This window comes from Somniosus microcephalus, chromosome 24 (genome assembly GCF_052327205.1).
Source record: "Somniosus microcephalus isolate GS21.2 chromosome 24, FLI_Smic_1.0, whole genome shotgun sequence".
NCBI lineage: Eukaryota > Metazoa > Chordata > Chondrichthyes > Squaliformes > Somniosidae > Somniosus > Somniosus microcephalus.
The window spans coordinates 9,223,999-9,249,566 of record NC_141010.1 but is presented as its reverse complement, the minus strand read 5'-3'; the positions used below and the strand labels follow the sequence as shown (position 1 = coordinate 9,249,566).

The following is a 25,568-nucleotide window of genomic DNA, read 5'->3' as shown; positions in this document are numbered from 1 at the left end:
CGCGAAATCTGCGGTTTCCCGCTCTTTCCTTCTCTCCCCGCCCACTTCAATGGCGGTATGTCAGTTAAGATGGCGGTTTTCCCGCGAAAATGGCGGTTTCCCGCTCTTCCTTTCTCTCCCCGCCCACTTCAATGGCGGTTTCCCGCTTCTGTCGTCTCCTCCGCCTAATGGCGGTTTCCCGCGTTTCTTCCTGGTGGAAGGGGTACGCTTTCCCCACAGCGGACAGGTTCAGCCGCTGGGCTGGCTCTCGCACAGCTCCCCTTACTCGGCTCTGTCTTTTCCTCCCGCCCGCACGGCTCTACCGGCGCTGGGTACACCCCGTTAACGGAGGACAGTTCAGCCACTGGACTGGCTCTCGCGCAGTCTCTCTCTCCGTACCCGGCTCTGTCGCTCTCTCTCCCGCACGTTCGGTTCTACCGGCCCTGGGTACCCCGTTGGTGGAGAACAGTTCAGCCGCTGGACTGGCTCTCGCACAGTCTCTCTCCCCTTGCTCGTCTCTCCCTCTCCCGCACGTTCGGTTCTACCGGCTCTGGGTACCCCGTTGGTGGAGAACAGCTCAGCCGCTGGACTGGCTCTCGCGCAGTCTCTCTCCCCTTGCTCGGCTCTGTCGCTCTCTCTCCCACCCGCACGGTTCCTGTTCGCCTCCCAGCCCTCTCGCAGACCGGTGTTTCCCTCCCCGGCTGCAGCTGGGTTTCTCTTCCCGCGCCTACTCCCAGTCTCAGCGCTTCGTGGCTGCGGTCGCTGCCCGGCTTTTCCCGCCGATCGAGGTCCGACTGTCTCACGACGCCGTTGGACCCGACTTTCTGACCGGCTCCGTTCCCCCTCGACCGTGGTCGAGTGCACAGCCCGTATCCTCCGGATATTCTCTACACCTTTCCCTACTCACAGTCTCCGCGGCCGCCTTGTTTCCTGCTGATCGGCTCACTCCGCACCGTGGTAGAAGGGTAGTCAGTGCCTGTTGCAGGTGGAAGCTTTTGTTGCTAAAGTCTTCCACCTTCCTCCTGCTGCAGCCTTGTGTTTTCTTTCAGCAGCACGACGAGGGCGGTTGCCTCTCTTCGACGCTCTTCGTTGCTTTGGTAGTCTTGCCGCAGGGTACGATCGGACTCGTCGCCACTGTAAAGTCTGTGGGTTGTACGGTTAATAACGACACAGACTTCAGGAGTAACAAACAAACAGGTCTTTACTATTCGAAGGTCCGGGCGAATCTGCCCCAGCAATCCTGCCACAACACTTATATACTGGTGTGGTCACTGTCGGTATTACAGTATACAGAAGCCAAACAAATAGTGCCACACCTAAAGTAGTTCTCTTAAAGGTGAACGGTTACATTCAATAGTTCCCTTAAAGGTAGGCGGGTACATACACTACAACTGACCTGTCGTAAGCTGCAATGATTCACCTCGAGTATGAGTAGAACTGAGGCTGTGCATCATCATGATGCAAAAGCACAATCTGATGGTCACCCTTCAAATAAAAAAGAACAAACTTACATTTCTATAGCGCCTTTTCATGACCTCGGGAAATCCCAAAGTGCTTTACAGCCAATGAAGTACTTTTGAAGCGTGGTCACTGTTGTAATGTGACGCCGTGTTAATCTTTGTCTGATTACGCTCCTGTGAAGCGCCCTGGGACTTTTTACTAAGTTAAAGGTGCTATATAAATGCAAGTTGTTAAGAAGAAAAACATAATAACTAAGATGGAAGCTAAATTTGTTTGTGAATTTAGGGGTGTGGTGAAAGGAAATGATGTTGGTAAGGACTCTCCTTCTTTCTGCCGTTGTCAGAAGGCTGACTCTGACGAGACCGATGGGCAGAGACCACACATCAAGCTGAGAAGGACCATGTCAGAGGCAAAGCCTCCATCGACACCACCGCCGATTGTGGCGTCGGCCGTTCGAGATGATGATGATGAAGAAGATAGGATCATGGCTGAATTGGAGGTTTGTGTTTCTGGACCAGTGCTGGTATCACTCTGGGGGCAGAGTGGGGGGGTGGCATTGTACTGCCCCAATTTACTTCCTCAACTGTGGTGCTGTAAAGTCCATTTTGCACTCTAAAACTGGTACGTTTTCTTACTTGTTTACTCATTAGAGAGACAAATCTTACAACAAGTTAACATCCAGGGTGGTGTATGGCTGACAAATGATGTCGATGTTTTGTCACTAACTGGCTTCAAAACAATGTTCCTCACTGAAGGCATCAAGTTGGTGTTTCTCAGTAAGTAGTGATGAAGCATCGTACCTGGGCTGGGCGTGTTTCCGGCCGTACTGTGCTGAGCTGGGCTGAGCTCGCTCTGCCCAGTGTGTCTGTCCCAACTTAGGGTAATGGGTGGCACGCTGATGGAATTCCCAGTGAAGACTACAGCAGGGCAGAACAGGTGCGAACCCATTGAAAACGACTCCGATAAGTCGGAGGCACGGACGACGTTCCATTTTAATGTACGTGGTATTTGTAGCAGCCATTTTGGAAATGTCTTGGCTGGTGCAGAAGGATTTGTCCATTTACACATTCACTGGGCCGTGTGGATTCCACACAAGTCAAATGTGTGCTTGCGACCGACTGTGTTTAAAAGGGTCCCATTTTGCAGGTTGTCCATATTTTGACCCGGTGTGATTTTTATTGAAGGGCATTGGCCGTCTCTTCAGAAGAAGAAGAAGAAAAAAAGATGTACTTTACGCAATTTTTAAAATGTCTTTCTTCCCGATTTCTGGTCCTATCAGGTTTTTCAAAGAAGCACTTTGCCTACCCCAAGCTCAAAGGCAATAAGTGAACACGCTGCTTTACCCACTACAGATACCAGGTCTTGCAGGGCTTCCCTACCAACCAGAGGATGGAAGGTAAAGCCTTGTGGCTTCAAAATTCTTCTGAGCACTACTCTAACTAGCCTGCTTCCACCTCCCTGACTAACCGCTGCTGCTAGCACACCCGCTCACTTATTTTACTCTTTTGCTACTTCACTGTGGACCTTCACCAGGCCTTGGAGCTGACTGCACGCTCAGATTGTAAGGTTGGCACTGACACAACAGCCAGCGAATGTCACCGGCACAGCTCACCATTCAGTCCCGTGTTAATCGAAACCCTTCCTGTTTACTAATTCCCAGAGCATGTCGTAAGCCAATGCCTAAAGTAGCTGAGAGATGGCTGCGTGTGTCTGAAGATTAGCACAGTGGCACTGAAGCGGCAGCGTGTGGTCAGATATACCTGCAATCTTAGCCATCCTCCCCAAACAACCAGCTGGATTACAGGAAACTTTGTGCTATCCGGCACTGACGGGACCGAGCTGTTGCCGTCCCATCAAAACTGCCGGACAAACCAGCGCTAATGTTGAAACATACGGAGATTTTGAGCTCTGTATCTGGCAACAAACCCTGTTGCTTAGCAACAGCTTCTAAACAGTCGGCCGTACCTTGCAAGCGTCTCTGTAGCTTAGCAACAGCTTCAGCGAGACCTTGCAGAGCCTGACTGGTGAAAAAAAAGCAGCGAAAAGAAAAAAAACCTAACGAAATGGCTCCTGATTTTTGCCGGTGGCTCGAGCATTCCGGACAGTTAACCTCCGGATAAACCAAAGTTTCCTGTACTGTGGGGGCAGCAACAAACAAAGGTAGCGCGTTGTTCCCTCACCGGGAGTGAAATAACCGTCTGAGGTGAAGTTCACTGCCTGAGCCACTCATTAACGTTCCTCCAAAAGGTTGAACTCAGAGACCTAAGGTCTATGTTGCCTCAGCCAAGCTAAGTCTCCAGCCCTAGTCTGCGGAGAGAATTCAAGACCATTGGAAGGGGAGTAGGCCATTCAGCCCCTCAAGCCGAGTGTAACGGGTGCCTTTCCAACCTGTCTGTCATGCTGCAAGTGTCCAATTGGTGTCTGTTCTGTTGTGTGGATGAGCCCTCGATAGCAACTGAGTTGATGCTGGACTCAAACTTGTTTCCTTAGGATCCTTAGCATCTTAATGTAATATCCTCTCTCCCCTTCCCCCCCCCCCCTTTGACCAGTTCTGCTGGTTAGGGAGGAATGTTGGGCATGTGTCCAGTTTCAAGATGATGGGGCAACTTTGGTGCCAATTAGTCTTGTATCAGAAAAGATTAACAAGCAAAAGTTCAGCAACAATACATTGTAAGTTCAGAACTTGACAAAAGACACATTTTTGGGCCATTTTTAAGTCGTTTGTTTTTACCTCCTCTTCCCCCCCCGTCAATTTTTGGTTCTCTTCCTTGTTGACCTAGCGCTGTGCCTGAAGCCAGTCGGGCAGGTGACCCTGGTGTCAAGGGTCAGTTAATGGTGCTGTGTAATTGACCACTAGACCAACATGAAACTGACCAGTTGACTTTCTTTCCATTTTCTCTTCCCTTCTTCCTACATTCCTGCCCTCCTAATGAACTGATGGAGAATGGGAACGCACTGTTTAAAACTGGGAAGGGTGGGGGAAGGGGCATGAGCCTGACCGCTTGATGGCACAGCATGTTGCCATGCCAACGTGCCACATGTTCCCATGCCAATGTGCCACATGTTCCCGTGACAACGTGCAACATGTTCCCATGCCAACGTGCCATGCCAACAGGTGCCAAATGGAATGCTTTTGAAATTGCTTCCCAGCTCCCTGCCAAGTCCTTCTGCTCTTCCTGACTGTACCTCTCCTGTCTTCCCACAATTACATCCAACAATCTTCACTGCCCCATTCCTTTATTCCCAAGGCCCTGGCACTAACGTGTTCCGCCTTTGTTCTCTGTGTGTTCTGTCCACACACTAACAGCTGTTACTAGCTTCTGGGCTACTGTAGACGTTCTTTGATTATAATTAAGGACATCTCCACTTCGGGTTCAATTTCTGTTTGTCTCGAAGAGTAACATGGCTTAAGTAACGATATCTGTAACACCGGCCTTTTCACTACAGTTTGAGCGATGTAGTCTTTTCCCATTTCTCATGTGTGCCTCTCTGATAGACTCAATCATACAATCCTGTAACTGGAGGTGGGGTACTGGACCACCTATGGGTGGTGCCACAGAATGGTGGGATAGGGCACCTGCCCATGGCCCCGACGCCATTGAATTTTCTAGCACGACCATGTGGAAAGTGCCAAGTGGAGGCCAGGTTCTTTTCTGGAGGGGCACAGGGGAGGAAATTGAAGGATGGTTGCCAATGACTTGGTCTCGTCGCAGTTGCTGATAAACTGCCCGAAATGCAGATCTGGGGGCGTCATTGTGTGTGGCCTGGGCGTACCTTTGGGGGGAAAAGTGCCATAACTTTTAAAATAGGCAGCGACACCACAAGTCCTGGATGGCCAGAATGGAGATGATTGGGCAATCACCCTGTCAGTCACGCCCAGAGACCAGGCACTGCTGTTAGTGACTGGGACTGATTTTACGCACATCGTTTGTCTTGTGTGACTATCCCCCACTCACTGCTGGAGAAATAATCCTGCTGTTATCGGGAAACTCTGCTGTAGTTTCGTTCGTGAGTTCGGAGACTCTGTGAATGAAACACTCGAGTTCCGCCCACGCCACCAACTCAATGGCTGTCGCAGCGGATTCAATATTCACTCCGTTTAAAATATCGAACTGCAGAGAATGTTTTTTAAAATGTTAACTAAATAAGTTATTTTTTTGGAAATCAAAAGGGATTTGGTGTCGCAGGGTGTGTTTGTTAATGACTAATTCAATGGAAAACAAATTAGTGTTATTTCAAATTCATCTCCAGAAATACGTGCAAATAGGAACGCGATCTTCTCTCGCTGTTGCCCGTGTTGACCAGTTACTGCATCAATCTGTACCCCAGCCGCACAATCTGAGCATTTACACACCAACAGATCTGTAGGGTGACCGGTGGCCCCTTGGTTTGAGTCAGGCTGTGTTAAACATTGCCACAGAGGGATGTGGGCAGAATAGTGGCACCCTATCGATTGCTGCCCCCTCGCAATAACCATTTGCATTTATATAGCGCCTTTAACCTAGTAAAACGTCCCAAGGTGCTTCACAAGAGCGATTATCAAACAAAATTTGACACCGAGTCACATAAGGAGATATCAGGATAGGTGACTAAAAGCTTGGTCAAAGAGGTAGGTTTTAAGGAACATCTTAAAGAAGGAGAGAGAGGCGGAGAGGTTTAGGGAGGGAATTCCAGAGCTTAGGGCCCAGGCAGCTGAAGGCACGGCCACCTATGCTGGAGCGATTAAAATCGGGGATGCTCAAGAGGCCAGATTTGGAGGAGCGCAGAGATCGCAGAGGGTTGTTGGGCTGGAGGAGATTACAGAGATAGCGAGGGGCGAGGGCCATGGAGGGATTTGAAAACAAGTGTGAGAATTTTGAAATCATGGCGTTGCTGGACTGGGAGCCAATGTAGGTCAGCGAGCAGAGGGGTGATGGGTAAAATGGTAAAACCTGGAAAAAAAGGAAACAGCAAACAACTCCTCACCCTTGGGGAAAAACAATACTTACATCCCTCTTGGGCAGAAAGCAATGGAAGCGTCTCCTCTACAGCTCAGTCATAAAGTTCACTGTCTGATCCTTACAGAGGCTCCCAGATTAAACAACCAGCCCGCGCTAAACTGACGGGTCTCAGCCAGGATAGTGGCGGGGCTTATAATTGGCCTCAGCACCTCCAAACCAGGAGAGGGGCGAATTGTCCCTGGTTCCTGCTCCCGATCACCATCCAGTGAACCCTCCTGGAGAGAGTGTGTGTGCGCGCAGGCATTGGGTGAGGGACAAGCTCAGAGTGACTGCGATGCCCCTCTCAGTCTGCTGACGGTCAGTGTTAAGGCAATCCAATAATCCTGTAAACGTGTCCCGTCAGAATTCAGAAGGCATCCCGGATGCTGAAGAGTCGGCAGCCTCGGAGTATATCCATCCCGGTAACCTGGCTCCGGTCTCGGTAAGTAATGAGGTAGCTTAGAAACGCTTGGGAAATCCTGACAGCCGAATTGGCCTGAGTGCAGGGAGCCAGTGATCTTCATCTCCAATTAATCGCACTGGGAATGAAATGGCTGGTTATTTAAGTATGGCTGAAACTGTAACAGTGACGAATTGGAACTCAGGCAGCTTTGGGCAAGGGCTACCTGGGAACATGGAAACCGGACAACAAAAGTCCAGTCTGTGATCACGGCATTATTTTCAACAAATGCTGTGCACTTGAACCAGTGGACCTGTTCCAGGCACGGATTAGCAGAGCTCTTTTGGGCACGGACTGAATTGGGGATGTGTTTCGGGCAAGAAATGGCAGACATGTTCGGGGCAGGGATTGGCAGACGTGTTCGGGGCAGGGATTGGCGCACGTGTTCTGGGCAGGGATTGGCGCACGTGTTCTGGGCAGGGATTGGCGCACGTGTTCTGGGCAGGGATTGGCGCACGTGTTCTGGGCAGGGATTGGCGCACGTGTTCTGGGCAGGGATTGGCGCACGTGTTCTGGACAGGGATTGGCGCACGTGTTCTGGACAGGGATTGGCGCACGTGTTCTGGACAGGGATTGGCGCACGTGTTCTGGACAGGGATTGGCGCACGTGTTCTGGACAGGGATTGGCGCACGTGTTCTGGACAGGGATTGGCGTACGTGTTCTGGACAGGGATTGGCGCACGTGTTCTGGACAGGGATTGGCGCACGTGTTCTGGACAGGGATTGGCGCACATGTTCTGGACAGGGATTGGCGCACGTGTTCTGGACAGGGATTGGCGCACGTGTTCTGGACAGGGATTGGCGCACGTGTTCTGGACAGGGATTGGCGCACGTGTTCTGGACAGGGATTGGCGCACGTGTTCTGGACAGGGATTGGCAGACCTGTTTCAGGTATGAGCTGCTGTACACATATTGGCACGCATTAAGTGCAACTACTTTGGGAGTGCACAGCATTTTAAAAAAAAATAGCAATCACCATTTCAGAATGTCGCCTCGTTCCCAAGGTCACTGGAATCAGAACAAGCTCTGGGAATGAATGGGCCTCAATCACCTCACACACTGAATGAACCTGATTTAAAAATCACTGGAGTGCGAGATGTTCCCCCCCCATCAGAATTTCTTCTGTCACATTGTGGTGAATATAGATTGTTTCAAATCGATTCTAACCCTGTGGTTTACTTTTAAAATCAACTCAGATCATTGGAATGATACAGAACAATTTTTTTTTTTTAAGTTCCTTAATTTCTTCGTAATTCTGCTTTAGAAATTCAAAATCATTCTCTTAAACTTTTCAAGAATCCTTCACACTCTTCCAGTCAGATGATTCTGCAATAGGCCCTGCTATCTTTAGTCAATTTAATTTAGCCTGGTTTTTAATTGTCATTTTCACTGATTGTCAATTACAATATCTATTTGCATCTGTAATGTAATAAAAGTGTTGAGTATAACGTGCACTTCCTGTAGGTGTCACACTTCCCCGTCACGCTTTGGTGACGACACCCTATTATAAAACAGCCCATCCCCCAAACCACCAAGAGCAATGCCACAGGAGCCCCTCTAGAACCATTCTTAGAAACTTCACAAAGTGGCTAATGCAAACTTTCATCACCATTGCAAATAAGTAACAAAGAAACAAATGCAGCCGTTTGGAATCTCTCGGGAAATTCTCCCGCAATAACCATAATAGTAAAACGTCCCAACGCGCTTCACAGGAGCGGATATCCATCAAAGTCTGACACCGAGCCACATAAGGAGAAATTAGGACAGGTGACAAAAAGCTTGGTCGAAGAGGTCGGTTTTAAGGAGCGTCTTAAAGGGGGGGAGAGAGGCGGAGAGGTTTAGGGGGGGTATTCCAGAGCTTAGGGCCCAGGCAGCAGAAGGCACGGCCACCAATGGTGGAGCGATTAAAATCAGGGATGTTCAAGAGGCCAGAATTGGAAGAGCGCAGAGATCTCGAAATAGAGCAATGCAGCACAACAGAGTCAATGGGGGGAATTTTAATCCCCCCAGGGTGGGGAGAGGGGGGGACAGTTAAAAATAAATAAACAGGAAACCCAACCCCAACCTGTCTGTCCACTCCCGGTCTTAACGGAGGCGGGTCATGGGGGTCGACCAATCTGCTCTCAGGAGCCGGGTCGGTCACTAAAATATTTTTAAGGAGGCTGCCTGCCTCCCCAACGCCTGCAGGCCGGGTTTCCCAGGCCTCGGGCAGCTGAAGGAAGGCGAGAAGTTCCGGATCCACCGGGTAAGTGCCTTTAGAGCACTGCCTGTGGGCCAGGAGGAGCAGGAGTGCTTCCCACCCCCTGGCCCAACAGCTGACCTGTTTACCCCCCCCCCCCCCACTATCTCCGCCACAATCAGCCAACATCCCCCCCATCACATTTTTAAAATTAGTTGAAATTACAATAAATTAAATATTTTAAACAAAAATTTAATTTAAAAAAAATAATTGAAGTTTTTTACAGGGCTAAAAATAAACTTACCTTTCTTTAAAGTATTTTTAAATGATAAAAAAACTTTTTAAAAACTTTTTTCAAATCTTATGCTGGTAAAAGCAGGCCTTACACTTGCTTTTACCAGGCGTAAGATTTCTAAGGGTTTTCTCCAGAAAGCGGAACGCTTCCCCCCGCAGAGGCCCTTCTCCAGGGCAGACGTCCGATCTGTCAGGAGCATTCTTGGCAGATCGGAAATGCCGGTTTTCAGCGCGTGCGCTTTGCATGCCTGAAACCGGAATTTCCGACGTCCCTACGGGTGGGTACACAGCGCGTACCTACCCGTAGGGATCGGAATATCCGGCCCATTGTGGTTGACTCTTAACTGTCCTCTGAAATGACCCAGCAAGCCACTCAGTTGTACCAAACCGTTACAAAGAAGTACCTTCACCACACGGACTGCAGTGGTTCAAGAAGACGGCTCACCACCACCTTCTCAGGGGGAATTAGGGATGGGCAATAAATGCCGGCCTTGCCAGCGACGCCCACATCCCATGAACGAATAAAAAAAATCTTTTTGTACAATGGCAGCTCGTTTATCAGTCTCCCCAATTATCTATTGGAATTGTCACAGGGCAAAGACTTTTCCAAAACATTGGCTCACTGCACCGCACTCTGACACTAATTAAGCTCGCAGCCCAAGAAATATTGGATTCTGTTTATGCTTTTTGTCTTGTATGTGTCTTCATTCCTTAGCGTATTGCTGTACCAGACATGTCTGACTAATACTTGGGGGTTTCTGGTTATCTGCAAACTTCCGTTAACCATCACTGAGATTGCCCTCCATTATGGTTGATAATGGAAGTGGCACTGGATATCACCCCAACTGTGAATCAGAATTTGGAGTGCAGAACATCAGGGTAATTACTGGTAACTAATTATTCACTGTTCATTTATTTCCTTGTGTGTTATCCACGTCTGCTTCTGTAGGAAATAGAAGCCCCGAGTTCCTCAGGCCCATTCCAGCTCCCTCGGATTGTGTTGACGGAGTGCACATCTGGTTCCTCTACTCCAGCTGTTTATCAAGTGATGGGGCCTGAGTTTGCTGGAGAAACAGCATGGACCAGCTCGCATGTGGAGGCATGTGACAGGACAGCGGAGAATGGAGAAATAACCAGCAGGGGATTGGACTCTTCAGCTGCCTGGAGTCAACTGGGAATGTCCGCTTCTGAAAGCTGGCTGCAGTATGTGCCCTCTGCTACAGTGTTAGAGGAATTCTTGTTGATTGAAGCTGCCCTGGCACAAGCTGTCCAGACCAGGTCAGAGTCCCCTTTCCCAGGCCAGGGAAGCTCGGAAGCCAAAGCCGTCCAAGAGCAGCATCCGGAAATCTCTCCAACATCCGCATCATCCCCTTCAGAGCTTTCTGCCGATCGCACCGGGGAAGCATCATGCCTCAGCGATGCTGAAGAAAACGTGGCTTTTATGATAACTGAAAACCAGATCCAAGCTTTGTCCAGAAGGGAAGTTCAGGAAATCGTGAACCAGAAAGGTAAGGAAGTCCAGACCTGGAATGTCTCTTCAGCGAAGGAAGAAAAGTCAGGAGATCTCCTGACTCTGTCTCCATCCCAAGCTCAAGCTGAGGAGGAAGGGCCAATAGTCCCCTTGGGCAAGAAGCCAGTCGTTGTCATATTTGAAGAACCCATGGACATCAAAACGGCGTACAAGAGGTTGTCGACTGTATTTGAAGAGTATGACGAAGAATTTCAAGCAGTGCTGGGAAAGAAAGACTCCAGCCAGGAAGCACAATCTTTGTCCATCCCGTCTGAGCAACAGGCAGAACCCTCGACTTTATCCTCTATTTCTGAAGTCGTTGATCTGCCTTCCAACTCTGCACCAAACCACCGCACATCCGCGAGTAAGTCAGAGGGAGATCTGGAATATGACGATGGCGCAGCTTCAGATGAGAAACCATTGAATTCCGGTCCAAGTCCGACACCTCCCGAGGCAGCAGAGTTGAAAAGTGGAAACTCAAAGAGTGTCAAGATTCGCTTGTCCAAGCACCGTTTGGACGCGCTGACGAGAGCCATCGAATCGGGAACGAAAAGCGGCCGGAAAACCTTGCAAGTGGTTGTCTACGAAGAGGAGGAAAAAATAGACAGAGTAACAGGTCAAAAGCAGACGGAAGTGAAGAAGTTCGAGATCAACCCGGTGGAGCAGAGCAGGAGCAGGAGCTCCAGCGGGACATCGCGAACGCACAGCATGGCCACGGCATTTGCCAGGACGGAAGAAATCAAAAACAGCACTTACAAGACGATGGATAGTCTTGAGGAGACCATCAGGGAGCTGGAATCCACCATCACGCAGATCAGCCAACATCCATGCGCTGATTTTTTGTTTTCCAAAGAATTTCTGGGCGTCCCAGACGCCCGCGAGACCAGGGAAGAGCTTGTGGACGAGCCCAACATTGACGCTGCTGACAACCAACCTGTTGTGACAGGCCAGGAGGAGGAGGATGTGTCACACCTGCTGGACCAATCTCTCGTGCCCTCCGCCTCGACAAAGTGTATGTCTCCGAGTTGTAAAGACAAGCCGCCCCTCCTCCCAAAGCCCCAGCTGCCGCCCGCACCTGCAAAGGTTCCATTTTCATTTCTCTACCTTCCACACTTTGACCACTTGTGGCTGCTTGCCCCACGCTACCGTCCAGCTAGCGCTGGATCACCTCTGAGCTGCACCGCTCTGTTTCTCAAACTCTCCGGCTCTTTCTCGTAAAGCTCGAATGATTTACTACTTTTTTTCCCCCCCCCAATTTAGATCTAGTTTTTTTTTGTGTTTCCTTCTGAAATCTTGTACATGTCTGTGTGGAGATGATCAATAAACTGGCTCCTCTCATAATCCTCGACCTGTCTGAATCAGTCTGCATCTGTTAGCTGCTTCTGATGGATTTGCCTTTTGCTCTTTTAAAACTGATCGAATGTCTCTTCTTGGAAAAGCTGTTAATCCTTTCAGAATTGCAATTTTCAGATTTCTTCATTGATTGGCGGGTGCTTTTTTAAAATCTTGTCTAGTGGTTTATTCTTGCTGTGTGATTTAAAGGGGCACTGCCTTCACGGGGGAGGGGTGGAATCGCCAAACCCCATTTTGTTTGGCGAGGAAAAAGAACCCATGTCATGTATGTCATGTCAAGTGAGCCGAGGTCATTTGCATCATGGCAAGTGACACGTCATTGCAAATTTCCATCACATTCCGTATTTTAAACGTGCAGAGGAAGCTCGTCTTCATGAAGGTAATGCCCCTTTAACGCTGAAAGCAAACGGCGGCAGAGTAAGTCAGGTCGCTGGCAGGTTTGGTGATGCAGCAACCGAACCCGGCCAAGTCAACCCGAGGTGTAACCGTGACCGGAGGCACTCAACCACACACGGGCCGTGACAGACGCTCTCTGCTGTATGTTTTCAGTCTTTATCCGCGGAGGAACTCTTCCTTGTCCGGCTGATGTCGCCTCAGTGCAAATAACTATCTCTCTGCTCCCAGATCCCGCACCCTCTGACCGTCTTGGTGTAAAACCTGTTTCCGATATTCTAAACCCTTTGCTGGTCTTTGAAGGTTTAATAACAGACAAGCCCTACTCTGCAATACATCTTCTCACAGGCTGGTGTAGGCTTTTACTGCAGGGATGATCGCTGGTTAGGTTAATCAGTTAACTAGCATGTTTGGATAGCGGTTTGTTGGTAACTAGATAATCCTGTGCTTAATCCCTGTGCCGTGCAATATATTAGTGCTCATTATTGAGTCAGAAACAAGACTCGCTGATTCATCCACCCTGGATCTGGGTCTGTTCATCTCCGGGTTCTGCAGCTGGAGATTTCCAGCATTTGCAAGTTTTCTAAGAATGTTAGAAACCGAGTTTAAATCAGAGCCAGTAACATTTTACTTTAATCTGTGTGGGTTGAAGGGATTTAAATTATTCCCTTTAGTTTTACTCTTCCAACATCAGGGACTTTCTGAAGCTCAGTAATTAAGACCTCGTCACTCTTCGCACAGTTTTCTGTTTTTTTTTCTCCATTCTCCCTCTCGCAGATATAAAGTCCCACCGTTGCTAGACAGTGGTAGACCTTTGGACCATTTCATAGTCTAGCCCAGTCCGATTCTCTCCCAATGTCCGGAAATGTGCACTTTCGAACAGGGGTCCCTTAGTGTCAGGATCAGGCATCTTGTCTCATCCCCTTCCCCAGCCTGCCCAAGGTCATTAATGATAATTGTACTGCCCTTGAAGTGTCAGTCCAGCTCACACCTTGTGTTGGTGGTTCTCCTGGGCTCGAGTCCCACTAGCAGAATGGAGCCCATATTCTAAACTGACAGCCCAATACAGAAAGACGTGCGTTGCTATAGCGCCTTTCATGACCTCAGGACGTCCCAAAGCGTCTTACAGCCAATGAAGTATTTTTTGAAGTGTAGTCACTGTTGTAATGTAGGAAATGCAGCAGCCAATTTGTGCACAGCAAGCTCCCACAAACAGCAATGTGATAATGACCAGATAATCTCTTTTTAGTGATGTTGGTTGAGGGAAAAATATTGGCCAGGACACCAGGGGGATAATTCCACTGCTCCTCTTCAAAATAGTGCCATGGGATCTTTTACGTCCACCTGAGAGGGCAGTCGGGGCCTCGGTTTAACGTCACATCCGAAAGACGGCACCTCTGACAGTGCTGCACACCCTCAGCACTGCACTGGGAGTGTCAGCCTAGATTTTGTACTCGAGTCTCTGGAGTGGGGACTGTGAGCCCACAACCGTCTGACTCTGAGGTAAGAGTGCTGCCCACTGAGCCACAGCTGACACTGAATTGGCTGAACCTTGCATTCAGAGATGTCCTTAGGATGGGATTAAACTAAAGTTTGTGTGTGGGTTCGGCTGGATGTTAATAATCCCAGGGCACTATTTTGGAGAGGGACAGGGGAGTTCTCCCCGGCGCCCTGGACCCAACATTCTCCCCTCAGCCAACGTCACCGATAACAGCTTGGCCGGTTAATCCCCTCATTGGCGTCTGTGGGATCTTGCTGTGTGCCGATTGACTGCTGGGCTTGTCTAACGTCGCAACAGTGACTGCACTTCAAGGTAATTAGTCGGGTGAAGCACTGTGAGGTCTTTCCGTGCGCTAAGTTTTTAATGTAAATTCAGCCACTGCTGCCACGCAGAGATCATCGAAGTCGGTGCAGATAAAGCGGGGACCCTCCCTGCTCTGTGTGGCTCAGTACCGCCACAGGCAGGGTATTCACCCACTTAGCCATCCCGGGAACACACCCTCTTCATGATTTTAATATTGAAAATTGCCAAAATTGGGAAGTAACTTGTCTTTAGGTCATCACTTCGCCGTTGTTCGAAATACAAATTTTTCACAGATCTTAATAAAAAAAAACTGCAAATGTTGGAAATGCACAGCACGCCCATCAGCACCCGAAACAGGAAAGACAGATCACTGCTTCCGCGGCAGTGATTTGGCCAGGATTTAGACTGTGACTGGGCCGGCGGGGCGGGGCGGGGGGGTCGTGGATTGTTACTTGTCCCAGACCCTCTGCTGGCTTTACAAGGTGGGAACGGGCAAGGTCAGAGTCACAGACCCACCCACCGCCCCCACCCCCAATCCCGCTCTGCTCTGGGTTGCATTTCTCTATTTACCCCTGACTTTGAGGGATAGTTGGGGGAGGGTGTCTCGGGGGGAAACATAGAAGATAGAAGCAGGAGTAGGCCATTCGGCCCCTTGAGCCTGCTCCACCATTCAATGCGATCATGGCTGATCATCCAAATTCAGTACCCTGTCCCTGCTTTCTCCCCATACCCCTTGATCCCTTTAGCCTTAAGAGGAGGAGGAGGCTCTGGGAGAGGGGGTCTCAGGGGGAGGAGGCGCTGGGAGAGGGGGTCTCGGGAGGAGGAGGGGGTCTCGGGGGGAGGAGGAGGAGGTCTCAGGGGGAGAAGGCTCTGGGAGAGGGGGTCTCAGGGGGAGGAGGAGGAGGTCTCAGGGGGAGGAGGCGCTGGGAGAGGGGGTCTCAGGGGGGGGGAGGAGGAGGAGGTCTCGGGGGGAGGAGGCGCTGGGAGAGGGGGTCTCGGGAGGAGGAGGGGGTCTCGGGGGGAGGAGGAGGGGGTCTCGGGGAGGGGGCTCCGGGAAATGGAGGGGGTCTCGGGGAAGGGGATGGAGGAGCTCCTGTGTTGTCTCAGTCACTCAGGTGAAGCCGTGCTGATTGTTTTTTTCCCGTTCTCTTTCTGTTCCCAGATCGGGAGCGTCCCCTCGCCCCAAAGCAGGATGGCAATTCCGGCCGCGCCAAAACTCAAGCAACAGCACAGCAGCGAGAAACTGAAGCATAACAAACAGCGTGAAGAGTATCTGAAACTGCAGAGTCAGCAGGGCAGCCAGCAGGTAGTTTACTTCTAGATAACAAGTGAGCATTTCAACTAAAGATGTTTAACACTGAGTCCCGGACCCTGCTCGACTCCTCCAGCCTCCCCGGCCCATGTTCTGCGCCCTCTTCCCTATCGCTTTCCTCCCTGTCGCTCTCTCACTTTCCTCCCTGTCACTCTCTTGCTCTCCTCAGTAATCACTGCCCCGCTCTGTAACACAACCTCATTAACCGTCGCATCTCGGAACCTGGTCTGCAGTTGTAGAAAAATCTGCTTTTAGTGTCAGTGCCTGAGTGCGGCAACAAGGCACAGGATTGAAAGATAAAAGTGGTGCAGACACGCGAGTTAGAGCAGAACGGCAGCCAAGATAGGCGGGACATCCTAGAAATAAAAAGGGCCGTGTCTTTTTATGGAGGAGGCGAGGACTTTCAGTGAACAGTCAACTTAAAGGAAAGTCACATTGATTTTCTTTGCTGTTTCTGGAGTGTCTCTTCCAGTAGAACTGAGGATTACTCTCCACCTCTCCCGTCCACAGCAGTGCAAAAAGACAATAAATTGTCACATTAATGATAAAATGGCAATTTGGCAAATTGAAAAATTGGCAAATTGATAATTAATTGGTAAAAGGACTAGAGAGGGGAAATGAGGAGAATTAATTTTTACGCAGCGAGTTGTTGTGATCTGGAATGCGCTGCCTGAAAGGGCGGTGGAAGCAGATTCAATAGTAACTTTCAAAAGGGAATTGGAAATATATTTGAAGATGAGAAAATAACAGGGCTGTGGGGAAAGGGCAGGGGGGAGTGGGACTAATTGGAGAGCTCTTTCAAAGAGCTGGCACAGGCACGATGGGCCGAATGGCCTCCTCCTGTGCTGTGAAATTCTGTGATTGTATAAAATCAATCCTCCTGTTGTAATAGATCAGCCCTGCCACGAGATGGCAGCACAGTACTTGACAGCCATCTTGTGGCAAGAATAGAGAGTTTGCAAATGAGACTTCCCTTCAGATGTTGATGCATCTTTAACAGAAATGGTTTTGCTCCCCAGTGCTGAACATCCCATTCTCTTTAACACTGAGATTTAATTTGCACCAAAGCAAAGATCTGGGGGAGAAATGTTTGTGTTAAATTAACACCGAATAAACTCACACTGATATGAATCTGTCACTCACCCCCGAGTAACATTTCTTTGCCCCCCACCCTCCCATTCTCTCCCCGCCCTCGAAAAGCCATTGACTTTTGCAGGAAGTACAGTTCCCTGGGCCGACAGTACCTCGCCCGATTGCCCGTTGTTCACGCGTGAACTGAGAGCATGAGTGTCAGCGGGCTATTTGGCTGTGGGGGCATCACAGCTGAGCTCGACCTTTACCTGATCTCCACACGCATGCAACTTTTCCAGGAAGAGCGGGGGGGTCACTGGGCAGCAATCGGGAACGGGAACTCTGGTCGATTATCGGCAATCCACCCACACCCTACCCTTCACCCCGGCCTGAGGAACGCCGGCCAATTGTAGCACCCTTACTGCTGCCAAGCTGCGATACGCTAACTCAGCATTGGACCAATGATCAAAACTGGGGCCGCCTTTTTTTTAATTCATTCCTGGGATGTGGGCGCCGTCGGCAAGGCCAGCATTTATTGCCCATCCCTAGTTGCCCTTGAGAAGCTGGTGGTGAGCCACCTTCTTGAACTGCTGCAGTCCGTGTGGTGAAGGTGCTCCCACAGTGCTGTTAGGTAGGGAGTTCCAGGATTTTGACCCAGCGACGATGAAGGAACGATGATATACTTCTAAGTCAGGATGGTGTGTGGCTTGGAGGGGAACTTGGAGGTGATGGTGTTCCCATGCACCTGCTGCCCTAGTCCTTCTAGGTGGTAGAGGTCACGGGTTTGGGAGGTGCTGCCGAAGAAGCCTTGGCGAGTTTCTGCAGTGCATCTTGTAGATGGTACACACTGCAGCCACGGTACGCCGGTGGTGGAGGGAGTGAATATTTAAGGTGGTGGATGGGGGGCCGATCAAGCGGGCTGCTTTGTCCTGGATGGTGTTGAGCTTCTTGAGTGTTGTTGGAGCTGCACTCATCCAGGCAAGTGGAGAGTATTCCATCACACTCCTGACTTGTGCCTTGTAGATGGTGGAAAGGCTTTGGGGAGTCAGGAGGTGAGACACTCGCCGCAGAATACCTAGCCTCTGACCCACTCTCGTAGCCACAGTATATGTGGCTGGTCCAGTTAAGGTTCTGGTCAATGGTGACCCCCCCAGGATGTTGATGTTGGGGGATTCGGCGATGGTAATACCGTTGAATGTCATGGGGAGGTGGCTAGACTCTTGTTGGAGATAGTCATTGCCTGGCATTTGTGTGGTGCGAATGTTACTTGCCACTTATCAGCCCAAGTCTGAATGTTGTCCAGGTCTTGCTGTATTCAGGCATGGACTGCTTCATTGGCTGAGGAGTTGCGAATGGAACTGAACACTGTGCAATCATCAGCAAAGATCCCCATTTCCAACCTTATGATGGAGGGAGTCATTGATGAAGCAGTTGAAGATGGTTGGACTTAGGACACTGCCCTGAGGAAATCCTGCAGCGATGTCCTGAGATGATTGGCCTCCAACAACTACAACTATCTTCCTTTGAGCTAGGTATGACTCCAGCCAGTGGAGAGTTTTCCCCTTGATTCCCATTGACTTCAGTTTTACTAGGGCTCCTTGATGCCACACTCGGTCAAATGCTGCCTTGATGTCAAGGGCAGTCACTCTCACCTCACCTCTGGAATTCAGCTCCTTTTCCATGTTTGGATCAAGGCTGTAAGTCAAGATGGTGGCCGAGACGGTCCGGTGCTAAGCGCGCTCTCCCTGCTTCGGGCGGCCCGCTCTTGCCGCTCGCTCCCGCAACCGGAGTGAAGTGTTCGGCGAGTCGGGCGGAGGCAGCGCAGTGCAACGAGCAGCAGCAGCCACGACGACCCGCTAGAGCACGTCGGCCGGCAGCTCCTCGGCGGGAAGGCATTCCGACTGGGAGGAGGGGAGCCGAGCATGGCGGCCAGAGGCCGGACCGTGAGCGGGAGAAGCAGGCCCCGGGCCGTTGGACCGTGGAGCCGGCGACGGTGAGGAGGAGGCCGCGGCGACCGGAGCATTTACATCCCGACGATGTGTTCGGCGAGTCGGGCGGAGGCAGCGCAACGAGCAGCAGCAGCAGCAGCCACGACGACCCGCTACAGCATGTCGGCCGGCAGCTCCTTGGTGGGAAGCTCGCAGTCCGACTGGGAGGAGGGGAGCCGGGCATGGTGGCCAGAGGTCGGATCGTGAGCAGGAGAAGCAGGTCACCACACGTGGAGCCGGCAACAGTGAGGAGGAGGCCGCGGTGACGAGGAGGATGGAGCGGCTGAGGGACATCGTGCTCCCACTGCCACTGGATGCCATTGTATTGACTTTCTGAGCACGGCGCTGTAAGAATAGCTGACGTGTCCCTACGGGGAGTAAGCATTCCATTGTACTTGTACTAGTACTAGTTACATATGGCAAATAAAATTGAATTGAATTGAATTGAGGTCTGGAGCCGAGTGGTCCTGGCGGAACCCAAACTGGGCATCAGTGAGCAGGTTATTGGTGAGTAAGTGCCGCTTGATAGCACTGTCGATGACACCTTCCATCACTTTGCTGATGATTGAGAGTAGACTGATGGGGCGGTAATTGGCCAGATTGGATTTGTCCTGCTTTTTGTGGACAGGACATACCTGGGCAGTTTTCCACATTGTCGGGTAGGTGCCAGTGTTGTAACTGTACTGGAACAGCTTGGCTAGAGGCGCGGCTAGTTCTTGAGCACAAGTCTTCAGCCCGATAGCCGGGATGTTGTCGGGGCCCATAGCCTTTGATGTATCCATTGCCCTCAGCCATTTATTGATATCACGTGGAGTGAATCGAATTGGCTGAAGACTGGCTTCTGTGATGGTGGGGACCTCAGGAGGAGGCCGATATGGATCATCCACTCGGCACTTCTGGCTGAAGATGGTTGCAAACGCTTCAGCCTTGTCTTTTGCACTCACGTGCTGGGCTCGCCATCACTGAGGATGGGGATGTTCATGGAGCCTCCTCCTCTCGTTAGTTGTTAAATGGTCCACCACCATTCAAGACTGGATGTGGCAGGACTGCAGAGCTTTGATCTGATCTGTTGATTGTGGGATCGCTTAGCCCTGTCTATAGCATGCTGCTTCCGATGTTTAGTATGCATGTAGTCCTGTGTTGCAGCTTCCCCAGGTTGGCACCTCATCTTTAGGTACACCTGGTGCTGCATGCTTTTCTACACTCATCATTGAACTAGGGTTGGTCCCCTGGCTTGATGGTAATGGTAGAGTGAGGGGTATACCGGGCCATGAGGTTACAGATTGTGGTGGAATACAATTCTGCTGCTGCTGATGGCCCACAGCGCCTCATGGATGCCCAGTTTTGAGCTGCTAGATCTGTTCTGAATCTATCCCATTTAGCACGGTGGTAGTGCCACACAACACGATGGAGGGTGTCCTCAGTGTGAAGACGGGTCTTCGTCTCCACAAGGACTGTGCGGTGGTCACTGCTACCATTGTGGTCATGGACAGATGCATCTGCAACAGGTAGATTGGTGAGGATGAGGTCAAGTAGGTTTTTCCCTCGTGTTGGTTCTCTCACCACCTGCCGCAGGCCCAGTCCGGCAGCTACGTCCTTCAGGACTCGGCCAGCTCGGTCAGTTGTGGTGCTACCGAGCCACTCTTGGTGATGGACATTGAAGTCCCCCACCCAGAGTACATTCTGTCCCCTTACTACTCTCAGTGCTTCTTCCAAGTGGTGTTCAACATGGAGGAGTACTGATTCATCAGCTGAGGGAGGGCGGTAGGTGGTAATCAGCAGGAGGTTTCCTTGCCTATGCTTAACCTAATGCTTAACCAGGGGTCATAGGCTAAGGATAAGGGGTAAGCCATTTAGGACTGAAATGAGGAGGAATTTCTTCACCCAGAGAGTGATGAACCTGTGGAATTCTCTGCCACAGAGGGTGGTGGAGGCCAGTTCATTAAGTATATTCAAGAAGGAGTTGGATATATTTCTTAAGGCTAAAGGGATCAAGGGATATGGGGAGAAGGCAGGGACAGGGTACTGAATTTGGATGATCATCCATGATCTCATTGAATGGCGGAGCAGGCTCGAAGGGCCGAATGGCCTACTCCTATCTTCTATGTTTCTATGAGACTTCATGGGGTCCGGAGTCCATGTTGAGGACTCCCAGGGCCACTCCTTCCCGACTGTATACCACTGTGCCGCCACCCCTGCCGGTGGGACAGGACATACGCAGGAATGGTGATGGAGGAGTTTGGGACATTGGCTGAAAGGTATGATTCTGTGAGTATGACTATGTCAGGCTGTCGCTTGACTAGTCTGTGGGACAGCTCTCCCAATTTTGGCACAAGTCCCCAGATATTGGTGAGGAGGACTTTGCAGGGTCGACTGGGCTGGGTGGGCCGTTGCCATGTCCATAGCCGGTGCCGAGGTCGATGCCGGGTGGTCCGTCCGGTTTTATTCTTATTGTTTTTCATAGCGGTTTGGTACAACTGAGTGTCTCGCTGGGCCATTTCAGAGGGGCAGTTAAGAGTCAACCACATTGCGGTGGGTCCGGAGTCACATATAGGCCAGACCGGGTAAAGACGGCAGATTTCCTTCCCTAAAGGATATTAGTGAACCAGATGGGTTTTTACGACAATCCAGTAGGCTCATGGTCACCATTACTGATACTAGCTTTTTATTTGAGATTTATTTAATTAACTGAATTTAAATTCCCCAGCTGCCCTGGTCTGTATCACATCAAGTCTGTATCGGCCAGTTGATGCAGTATTCACCGGTCGAGGTAGTTGGGATTCGGGGTTGATCCAATCCTTCTGAGTCCAGTGTTAATGAGCAGTTAGTTTGCAGGAAGCTGTGTGGCGTTAGATTATTGATTTTGGGATATTTGATTTTAGCCGTTAAAGTAGGACAGCACTGACTGCGGGGTGGGGTAGTGGCACAATCAAACCTTAGAAAAGACTTGCATCTCTATAGCGCCTTTCACAGCCTCAGGATGTCCCAAAGCGCTTTACAGACAATGATATACTTCTGAAGTGTAGTCACTGTTGGAATGTCGGAAACGAGGCACAGCAAGATCCCACAAACAGCAACGAGATAATGGCCAGATAATCTGTGAAGGTAAATAGGGAATATGAGGGGAAAAGCATTGGGTAGTGGAAGGTTTTCTCTGGCAGAGGGAGGTTTCCGCAGTAACCGAGAAACAGCCGAGGGAATGGGGTTACCCAGACTGCCTCTGATTTGTAAATTATGTTGAACAAAACAAAAAGGTGGAAATATTTTATTGGGCCTGTGCTGGTCCCGAGACACTGGGTTGAGTGAAATGCATCATCATCGGCAAAGTGGGCAAATGTCACCTGATCGAATGTCACATGATGGACCCTCCAGGAATCAGTCCAACCAGAACTGGCAACTCAGTGACCAATCGCCGTCCCTCCCTCGGAATCCCACCCAGTACATCCAGATGTTCCCTGGCCCTCTTTGACCAGCTCCTCTTCTGTTCCATCCAATTGTGGCTATGCTGCCTGTTCAGCTGTTGTCTTCGGTCACTTATTTATGCTGTGATATTGATGTGGGCACTAATATAATCAGTGTTCCAACTTATGAAGATTCTAACGTAATTTCTTGTTTTTTTCCCCCCCTCCTTTCCTCGCTGCTGCTGCTTCGCTTCGCTCCCTGTCTGCTCCACGTCATGGGCTCTCTGTGCCTGGCTCAGTAAGCCTAGTGCTCGTCCCTTCAGCCTTCTGTAATCTGGGACTTTACTTCTGCAAGGGCCAAAGGCTTGGCAGGCTTTTGCCTCTCTCACCAGACTGTTTGCCTCCTGAAATCTGCGTCGAGGCCGGTGGAGGTCCTCAGACTGCCGATGGGGCTTAAAAACAAGAAGTTTCCTCTTCTGTTGATACCGCTGCTAGGACCTGGTCCTGCCTCCAGAGCCTGGTACAGGTCCCATTCCTGCTTCAGCTGGGTTCCCCCAAACTGTGTGGAGAACCTGTCCTTACCCAGAACTTGCTCCTGCCCAACCTCCAGCCTCCCTGCTCCTTGCTTGCTTCCATACCTGTCGCCAGTACAGCGCACAAGAACCTTTCCAACCCCCCCGTCCCCTCTCCCTTCCAACCCAAGATGTCTTGCTTCGCACCGCCTGCTGCTGCCCTATGTGCTCAATCGCTGCGGCTCGGAAGAGTCTGGGAAGAGCTTCCATTTCACCGGCTTCAAGCAACGCGACCTTCTCTGCAGTCACCGTTCCCCCCACCCCCTCCCCGCCCCGCCCCGCCCCAAACCAGCGAGAAGAGGATTAGATTCCCGGAGAATGTGCCCCGTGTGGCTGCAGCTGATCCGGCTCCTGCTTTGATTCCAGATGCCAACTGCTGTCAGAGCTGTATTATGTGAGCTCGTGCATTAATAGTGAAAACAGCACAAGCCATTTATAGATATCTCACAATAGAATAGATGTGAAAATTATGAAATATTTTGTAAAAAAAAAAGAAACCAAAAAAAAAATAGTAATTCTCATCACTCGACACATTCCTCTCTTTCTGAGTTTAGTCTCTAAATCTCCTTTTACACTTTACCGGTTATTTCATGTCCCTGATCTTTTGCACACCAGGGTTTGCCCCATGTGATAAAGGGGTACAAAGTGCAAGCCCACGGGCCCGGCTCTCTGCCTTTGCTTTACTTGATCTTAACCGGGTGGCAAATTGGCAGCTTGAACTTTCCAATGGTCCCCAGGCTGTCAGGCTAGTTCCATTGGGTGGTGAAGGAGAGGGCAGCCCTCCGCCTTCAGCTGCGCCCCTTCCAAGTGTTGCAGCACCTTGGGTTTTACCGTTCAGAGTCTCTATTGAGTTGAGTTGAGGGCACCAGCTCTGAGCTACAAGAAGCCTGCTCCTGCTCTCAGTCTCAGTTTGCATTTTAAAGGTGGCTCCTGATCACGTTTTGCCTGTACTATGATAAAAAAAATTATTTTCTAAATTAAAGATGAGCACAATAACAAAATATAGTGACAGCTCGACTCTGATCAACTCAGACCTGTGTAGAGTGTAAAAGTGGGACTACTTTATTTTCACCTGGCTCTCATTTTCTCTCTCTTCCTGTCGTTTTCTCTTTTGTCATTTTTTCCCCCTCTATCCGTCATTTTTCTCACTCTCTCGCTCGTTCACAAACTCTTGCTGTCTTTTACCCATTCTCTCTCGCTCTGTCTCTCTCATTCGCTTCCTTTCTCGTGTTTCGCACGCACCCTCTGCTCACAGTATTCAGGTGGTGTCTCACACAGTCCAGCTCTGAACCGCAGTTATTATCTGACGCTGATTTAATAATGCCAGCTCACAGCGAGGTCCAGTCCTGCTCAGTGCTTGCACTTACAGTGGGTGAAACACTGTATAACTTAAAATAAGTAAAATTTAAAAAATAAAATCTACAACAAGGAACAATATTTACGAAAGCACAGGATTTGAAAAATGTAGAGAATATTAAGAATGATTTATTTGTTAAATCGATATCTAGAACTGCAGAATATATAACACTGGCAGAGTCAATGTATCCACTTATTCTTTTTGTATATTGTCTTAAATAGTTTTTGTACAAAGAATAGTATTCACAAAGCAATTACTTGGAATTACAGCAACGTTCTTTATATTTTAAGTGAAGTCTTTTGACACTTTGTATTAAGTTTGTGTGAATTGTATCCGACTCCTTTTGTGTGGCGCTGTATTCATGTTGGGACATGAAGGGTTTGGGTCTGAAGTCCCCCCCACCCCACACTGTTTGAGTTCCTTCACTTCACTCACAGCTGGACATCCTCAGTACAAACCCACAGGGACCAGCTTTCTCTGGGTGCCTGGAGGCTGAGCTCTGCTTGCTCCTGGGGGCACCCTCACCGATTCCATTCAAATTCTCTCCCTCTGGGAGACGGAGAAAGATTTTTCTGTTTTACATTAAAAATTGTTTGCCGAGTCTGGCACCAACGAATGGGGCGGGGGTTGTTTTTCGAGTTTTGGTATTTGCTTTCTTGATGAAAACCTTCAGTCTGCACTTCATGAGATGCAGAATTAATTGAAGGCAGGGGACTTTAAAAAAAAAAATTGTTGACTGGTTTATAATTTGAGAATCAGTCACCCCACCCCCTGTGACTGGGAAGAATGAAGTCTTGTTGACGAGGTGGGGGGCGCGGTGTGGAGAAGCATTTTCTCTTTCCTTTCTAAATGGGAATTAATGCAAAGAAATGTTTACTGGGTGCTCGATGTGCATCGACCCCCTTCGAAATGTGTTGCACCTTGAGTGAATGAAACACAAACCAGGGGGAGAGAGAGAGACAAGGACAGCACAGCCAAGGGTGTTCAATGATTAAAATTAGATCCAACATTCGGAATCATTTCAGACATGGAGCCGCTTAGTTCAGTGAGAGATGGACAATCCCCTCATTACTGAAAAGGTTTAGTTTCTTCACTCACCCCTTCCACATCTCCACCCCAGAACGTCCCAAGGCAAAATAAAGTGTCTATATTGCAAATGTAAACTTTGATGAGATGATTAAATGATACATAATATACAAATTCTAAAATGTTAGCCAGAAGGACCAGATGTTGGTGTTGAGCTGACAGATGTTTCTGAAAAAATGACTGAAATCGCCTTGGGGTGGGGGGGGGGGGGGGTGGAAAGAGAAATACTTTCACTTTATTTAGTTTCATTATTAATTTTTACAATGCTGAGCTACCCAAGTCTTACTGGGACGGTTTACAATCAGACATTGGCTGGCTGTGACCAATGCAGCAGGAAGGTGCAGGGGAGGGACAGGCTGTGGGATACTT

General features: G+C 49.8%; 1 protein-coding gene across 7 annotated transcripts in view; it reads left to right on the top strand.

Annotated features, from left to right (window-relative positions):
* Nucleotides 1-22,876, top strand: part of srcin1a (SRC kinase signaling inhibitor 1a) — a 496,431-nt gene extending 473,555 nt beyond the window's left edge. For 3 of the 7 annotated variants that reach the window (XM_085966193.1, XM_085966195.1, XM_085966194.1), the window contains 6 exons: nucleotides 1,784-1,939; nucleotides 2,720-2,836; nucleotides 6,784-6,861; nucleotides 10,302-11,945; nucleotides 15,575-15,718; nucleotides 22,484-22,876. In XM_085966193.1, coding sequence (XP_085822319.1) covers nucleotides 1,784-1,939; nucleotides 2,720-2,836; nucleotides 6,784-6,861; nucleotides 10,302-11,945; nucleotides 15,575-15,718; nucleotides 22,484-22,486 — 2,142 coding nt within the window. In that variant the 3' untranslated portion in view covers nucleotides 22,487-22,876. The remainder of the gene's footprint in view (nucleotides 1-1,783; nucleotides 1,940-2,719; nucleotides 2,837-6,783; nucleotides 6,862-10,301; nucleotides 11,946-15,574; nucleotides 15,719-22,483) is intronic. The other 4 variants (XR_015073440.1, XM_085966196.1, XM_085966197.1 and 1 more) reach the window with 4 other exon arrangements.
* The last annotated feature ends 2,692 nt before the right edge of the window (nucleotides 22,877-25,568 follow it).